At 47.9% G+C, this 7289-nt stretch overlaps 1 protein-coding gene across 1 annotated transcript in view; it reads right to left on the bottom strand.

The window, feature by feature from the left end:
- Positions 1–990: 990 nt before the first annotated feature.
- The window catches only part of SORCS3 (sortilin related VPS10 domain containing receptor 3), a 464482-nt gene continuing 458183 nt past the window's right edge, over positions 991–7289 (bottom strand). The window contains exons 26-27 of the mRNA XM_024208853.2: positions 1750–1910; positions 991–1075 (exon numbers count right to left, since the gene is read on the bottom strand). Coding sequence (XP_024064621.2) covers positions 1011–1075; positions 1750–1910 — 226 coding nt within the window. The 3' untranslated portion in view covers positions 991–1010. The remainder of the gene's footprint in view (positions 1076–1749; positions 1911–7289) is intronic.

Below are 7289 nucleotides of genomic sequence, written 5' to 3'. Positions count from 1 at the left end.
GACCCAGTGACACCAGATTCTGCACTGGAAGTCTACGGGCAGTGGCTTAGCTCTAGAACTGGGGTGAAAACCCAATGCGCACTGTTAAGGGGTGTTATGAAATCCTCGTTCCCTCCTCTTAAAATCACCCCCCCCCCCTAAAAAAAATCCTTCCGGTTATGCAAAAAGAAACACCACCGTGTAACATAGAGAGAGCTGAAAGAGTTAAATACGACAGACAACTGGAATATATTCGGAACCCATGTGTCGAGCAAGAACTCACATGGGGTCCTTGGTGGGCTGGTTGGTGTGTTTGTGTGGGGGTGTGGGGTTTTTTTGAAAACTTTTCTTTTACTAAACATTAAATTATTTCCCAAGAAATAAAAAGTTATTTACACTGGAATTATCTACAGTATGCCATCGGTATCCTCGCTAGTCACATGCACAGGTTGGAGCCTCATTCATAAAGTTGTGCATCCCGCTCGCCAGCTTCAGAGCCCAAAGGGTTAACATCACTCGGTTTGTTTCCCCATCAAAGGACAAGGAGAGTCAATTGAGTGGGCCCGATCCGGCTAAGACCTGCAAGTCACTGGGAGCTGAGGGCACTCCGCATGTTGCAGAGTCAACACCCGTGTCTTAGACTGTTCATTTACTGTGGGGTGTGGAGGCGGGAAGTGGATCGTTTGCCTGCAACAGTTCAGCTGAGGTGTTCAGATCCACCTAGGAGATTTAGACACATGATTCCCAGTCATTTTAACACAAACCGGGCACTCAAATCCCTTAGCCCTGTAGTCTCGGCCTACAATCGTTATGTTTAACCAATGGGAATTTTCCAAATGCTGAACATCTACCTGCTGTTTATGAATGTGGCCCTGGTAAACAAAACACCTCTCCCCAGCCCCGCCCCCAAATGATGATAATGATGCATCATTTTCTTTTTTTAATAATAATAATTATAACAATAATAATAATAATAATAATAATTACAAATAAAAAGCCAGAAATGCTGTAGACCAAGTGGATTCTCGCTATTAAACACTAGTGCAGTTGGGGATTTCCTTTGTGCTTTCGCTGTTAGCAATTGTCGAGATGCTTCCTGCGGAAGACAAGAGGGATAAAAGTTTCAGGGTAGCTCAGGAAACAGCCCAGTCTGTGGCCTCTTGCCCACGGGCAATGGGTACAGATGAGCCACAGAGCAGCAGGACACAGTCCGAGCCTAGGGAGAGAATTCGGTGGGTGGGGGGAGGGCGTACCCCACACTTCTTGCAATAGTAGGAAACTGATCACATGGGATAAGCCCGGCTGAACCTAACTGGGCTTGCTCTAGGGTTCCCAGCCTTGGGCTGAATCCCCCACCCCAACATCATGGGAGTCAAGATCAAACACATGTGGGAGGCTCACAACACCCCTCCCCACCAAGCCATCACACATTGCTAAATGGCAGTGGGGTCCCGGCTAGCTGGGAAGGGGGAATCCCAGTATGGAAAAGGTCGAGAACAGAGGAAAGTGCAACATAACCCAAGCTCCCCGCTCTGGAGGGGAAATTCTTCCTGACCCAAGATGTGGCCATCAGTTCAACTCTGTGCATGTGAATACGGATCCCCCCACAGCGAGGTGTCCCATCCCATTCACACCCTGAGGTGCCTTTGCTACCCAGGCCATTGTCCATTTGCTTTCCTGAACCCTGGTGACCTGGATTCTGCAAGTATCTCCAGGGCCAGCATGCTCTCTGGGTTGATCACTGCCCGCCGAGAGGCAGTCGTGCCTTACCTATAACCCGCGTATCCAGTTCTTTCTCCATTAGCTCCTCAGGGTCAGTGAACTCGGTCAGTGCGATCTTGGGGGCACTTTCGCTTTGGCTGACGGAACCGATCATCTCCTGTTCCTTGTCGTGCTGGACTTGAGCGTAGATGTTAACCCACGGGATTTTCCTGGCCGGGAAAGCAAAGCAAGAGGCCTTTTTCAGGCGGTGACCTTTGGCATAGCAGAACTGAGCTCATTAGAGCAATTAAACCTTAAGAACATAAGAACGGCCATACTGGGTCAGTCCAAAGGTCCATCTAGCCCAGTATCCTGTCTTCTGACAGTGGCCAAAGCCAGGTGCCCCAGAGAGAATGAACAGAACAGGGAATTATCAAGTGATCTATCCCCTGTCGCTCATTCCCAGCTTCTGGCAAACAGAGGCTAGGGACACCATCCCTGCCCAAACCAGGAATAGCCCCCACGGCGTGGTAACCAAGACACTGTGGCTACGAACTATTCTATGCATAGGGAAAGTATGCTGGAGTCATGGAGCCTGATCCTTCAAGGTGCCAAGGAAATGCCCACTGATTCCCATAGGAGTTAAATGCACCCAGCACCTCTCAGGGGTGTTTAGCACCTGGCAGGATGTGACGTAGTATGGAGAGTATGTTGGCTCTTTAGTGATTGACCAATGAATTATCATCCTTTGGATTCTGGTAGCACTTGGAGGCTTCAACCAAGCTCCATTGCTAGGTGTTGCACATACGTATAGTAAGAAATGGTCCTTGTCCCAAAGAGCTACTAATCAGAATGGATAAGACAGGGAAAAGGCAGAAGAACGGTTTTATTATCCTCCTTTTGCAGGTGAGGAATGGGGAAGCATGGAGAAATAAGTGACCTGCCTGAAGAGTGGATGAGCCCTAGAACAGCTGGCCATCTCAGAACAATAGGAACAGCGTTTGGATCCCAGAGCTTGTTAGTGGGGTTTGTGTGTAGTTCCCTCCCGGGAGCTGGCTTTTAGACAACCCACCCCTCTGAAAGGACCCCATTTGTGCCACTCCAGGCATAAGGCAGAGCAACAGTCGATGGCTTCAAAGGAGGCTCTGTCAAGGGCCACCTCTGGATGTTAACTTCTTTGCTGCCAAATGTGCCAAAATGAGTCAGATCCTCTCGGGTGTAAATTGGCTCTGCCCTATTGACCTCACTAGATCTCTGCTGATTTACACCCGTGAGATTCTGGCTCCAAATCTCCGGTGCTGTCATGTTAACTTGACATTTCTTTGTTATCAACAGACATCAGGATATATTTGTCATGTTCAGGAGAAGTGAAAAGTGTTAATGTTCTCCTCTTGAATTCCCACGCTTTCTCTCTCTCTCAGGGTATGTCTTCACTATGGAGATTTGGCATAGCCCTGCAGAGTAGACACAGCTTACACCAACAGGAGGGTTTCCACTAGTGGTACTCTTCTGTTGACGTAGCCTCGTCTACATTGGGGATCATGGCAGCAGAGCTAGGGCGGTCAGGAGTGTGGCTTTCTCGCATGCCTCTAACTTTCAAGTGTTGACCAAGCCCCTCACACACTCTCTTTCCCCATCTCTTTTGGGAGAAAAAGAGCAACCTCTGCTAAGTGCAGCCACTCTGAGTACGCACTGATAAGGAACAGGGCTCACCGAACACCTGGCAGGGAAAGGTGAGCTTCGGCTCATGAGGCTATCACTTAAAAATATAAAACGCGTCTCTATTCTACAGCGAAGTCCACACATCGCAGTTCTGTGATTGTTCACTGCATGCCTTGATCAGCAGCAAAAGAGTTAACGGTGCTTACAGGCCAATGCTCATCATGAGGCTTTGGTGTCCACCCCTTGCGGAGATGATTGGGAGGCTCACACCTGTGAGCTATTATTTTAGGCTGTCTGCAGACTCAGGTAAACAGCCCTGCATGGCTTACATTCCATTCGTATTCTGGAGGCTGCTTTCCCAACCAATACAGTCCAGAGATTCCCACCACCGCCACCAGTGACAGCTTTGGGTCTGGAGAATAAAACAACAGCCACCAACTATACCCAGGAATTTTTGCCAATAATAATGGACAAAGAATGTACCAAGCAGGATAAATGGGCAGGGCAGGGGAAGAATAGAATAGACCCAACCAAGTGTAAGGGTGCAAACAAGTCCAGCAAGGGATGAAGGGGAATAGTACACCAGGAAGACGGTGCAAAACTCTCCAGCAATGGATAAGGGGTAGGAGAAGGCTCTATCCATTGGGTGAAGGGACCCAGACCCTGAAAAGGGCCTGAACAGTCCAATCAAGGTTTGCGAGTGAACAGGAAAACTCCAGTTAGGATCAAAGGGCCCAGAACACTCCAGATGAGCCTGTCGCTCCAGGGAACCTCAGCTCTGTTTTCAAAGGAAGCAGCAGTAGGAAAGTTACTGTCTTAAATCGTGAGTGGGGTGTGTGTGTGTGTGTGTGTGTGTGTGTGAAAAAGAGTTCTCTGCTGCTGCGTGCAACAAAGCCTCCAGCTGCCTCTGGGAACCAGGGAGTAAACAAATCCACACACGCAAACAACCCCTCTGCATTATCCCATCACACATCTGCCCTCAGAGTCCCCCAAAGGTGCAAATATAGTGCCAATCTATAAGAAAAGGACAACCCAGGGAATCACAGACCAGTCAGCTTAACTTCAGTACCCAGAAAGATAATGGATCAAATAATGAAGCAATTGGTTTGCAAACACCTAGAAGATAATAAGGTGATAAGTAAGAGTCAGCATGGAATTGTCAAGAACAAATCATGTCTAACCAACCCGATAGCTTTCTTTGTCAGGGAAACAAGCCTTGTGGATGGGAGGAAAGCAGTAGACGTGGTATATCTTGACTTTAGCAAAACTTTTGATACTGTCTCGCATGACCTTCTCATAAATAAACTAGGGAAATGCAACCTAGATGGAGCTACTATAAGGTGGGTGCATAACTGGTTGGAAAACCCTTCCCAGAGAGTAGTTATCAGTGGTTCATAGTCATTCTGGAAGGGCATAATGAGTGGGGTCCCGCAGGGATCCATTCTGGGTCTGTTCAATATCTTTATCAATGATTTAGATAATGGCATAGAGAGTACCTTTATAAAGTTTGCCGACGATACCAAGCTGGGAGGGTTGTAAGCACTTTGGAGGATAGGATTAAAATTCAAAATGATCTGGACAAAGTGGAGAAATGGTCTGAAGTAAATAGCATGAAATTCAATAAGGACTCATGCAAAGTACCCCACTTAGGAAGGAACAATCAGTTGCACACATACAAAATGGGAAATGACTGTCTAGGAAGGAGAACTGCGGAAAGAGATCTGGGGCTCATCACAAGCTAAATATGAGTCAACAGTGTAACACTGTTGCAAAAAAAGGAAACATCCTTCTGGGATGTATTAGCAGAAGTGTTGTAAGCAAGACACGAGAAGTAATAATTATGCGCTGAAACGGCCTCAACTGGAGTATTGTGTCCAGTTCTGGGTGCCACATTTCAGGAAAGATGTGGACAAATTGGAGAAAGTCCAGAGAAGAGCAACAAAAATGATTAAAGGTCTAGAAAACATGACTTCTGAGGGAAGATTGAAAACATTGGGTTTGTTTAGTCTGGAGAAGAGAAGGCTGAGAGGGGCCATGATAGCAGTTTTCACCTACATACAAGATTGTTACAAGGAGGAGGGAGAAAAATTATTCCCCTTAACCTCTGAGGATAGGGCAAGGAGCAATGGGCGGTTTAGGTTGGACATTAGGAAAGACTTCCTAACTGTCAGGGGGGTTAAGCACTGGAATAAATTGCCTAGGGAGGTTTGGAATCTCCATCATTGGAAATTTTAAGAGCAGGTTAGACAAACACCTGTCAGGGATGGTCTAGATAATAATCAGTCCTGCCATGAGTGCAGGGGTCTAGACTAGATGATCTCTCGAGGTCCCTTCCAGTCCTATGATTCTCTGATCCCTGTAATGGGTGAGCTCCACATACTCACACTCCTTTCACAGCCAGGGTTCCAAGCTGGGAGAACAGGTAGCAGCAGGGATCTCTAACGCGTCTGCTGAGTCTATGACTTACGGACTCATAATAAGGAGGCTGTGTGGAAGCCAGCGGCGTGCCAATTCTATACATTTGCAGAATTAAAAATTCATGCAGCCACATGCTCCCCCCTTCTCTAAACAGAAGCTCGGTATTCAGACAGTGATTCTAGCTAATCAGAAAAGTACACACTGCCGACGGACCGACAGCTCGGAGGAAGTGGGAGACGAGCATTTACCTTACGCCCATTTCTCCGTCGACAGCTGCTGCATGCTTTAATTTCTAAGCCAAAGAGGCAATGGGCTTGGGGTTTGAGCGTGTTTTCTGCTCCGTGACCCGGCACTCGGGGTTCCGGATTTCACCCCAACCTTTGTCATTTGCAGTGGCGTGTGTTGATTTGGACAAAGCAGCTAATAACGTAGTCCTAGAACCCGTTTAACAAGCTCTGATTTAACCACCCACTATTTTTTTCCCATGGATGCTCCAGCCCCCGAGTACTGACTCCTCTTTACTAGCCCGCTCCCCTTTTACAAAGCCCCAGACACAACTCGATCAGAAAGCCTCATGTGGGGCCACAGGCCAGGGAGGAAAGATTTGGGATTTTGCATCACTCCGAGGGGAAGGTTCGACAGAAGTCCAGCCTCTGGTCCCCACATTCCAGGACAGAGGTGTCATCTCACTGCGCCTCCTGTCCCTGGAATAGCATCCCATGCACAGGAGCAGGGCCGGCACTCCATTGGCAAGCTGCATTTCATCACAGCGCGGGAGCAGAGAGGAACAGCGAAGTGGCTTTGTGCTATCAACTTGACAAGCGTAGGAGGCTGAAACGCTGCATCTGAGCAGAGAAAAAACCTGGGCACTAAGGGCTTGATCCTACTCTCCCGAAATCAATGGAAGCTTTCCCACTCACTTCAATGGACGTAGGATCAGAGCACTCGATTCCCATTGACTTCAGTGGGCTTTGGATCAAGCCCTTAGGCCATGGTACCAGCCAATTTCAATTTAAAAAGCTCAGAAACGAGCGGCTTTTCCTTTTTATAAGTACAACGATATTGATTTCAATTTGGAGCGTATAGTCCAGGCCCCTCTGAGTGACCGCTTTCCACTCTCGAGACCCCAGGCTGTCTACAACCCAATAATGCCTTATAAGGCACAGCCTTACATGGTGCCGAAGAAGAGTCAGAGAGAAAGGCTCTGGTTTGGGCGTTAGAAGCTTAAAACGTGTTCATGCCTGGAATCAAAAAATCAGATCTAATCTGTAGTTCCAGTACAGTACAGACAGCTGTGGGGCTGGATCTGGGCATGCAGCACATTTAACACGGCAGGAACCTTACTGGGTGCAAAGATTACCCTAAGAAGCTCCAACGCATGTCCTGACTGCTGCTCGGGAACGGGGTGTTTATATTAAAGTCTGTTTCTGGCACCTTCGCACTTAACATGGAAGTATCTGTTCTCTGCGTGTCAGACACAGACAAGCTCCCTGTCGGGTCACGACAGCTGTGGGAGATGGTGGCAGGTT

The sequence above is a fragment of the Terrapene carolina genome, unplaced genomic scaffold, assembly GCF_002925995.2.
Source record: "Terrapene carolina triunguis isolate 2854851 unplaced genomic scaffold, T_m_triunguis-2.0 Scaffold95, whole genome shotgun sequence".
Taxonomy (NCBI): Eukaryota; Metazoa; Chordata; order Testudines; family Emydidae; genus Terrapene; species Terrapene triunguis.
Note: the sequence above shows the minus strand (reverse complement) of the source record. Positions and strands in the feature narration are given on the sequence as shown.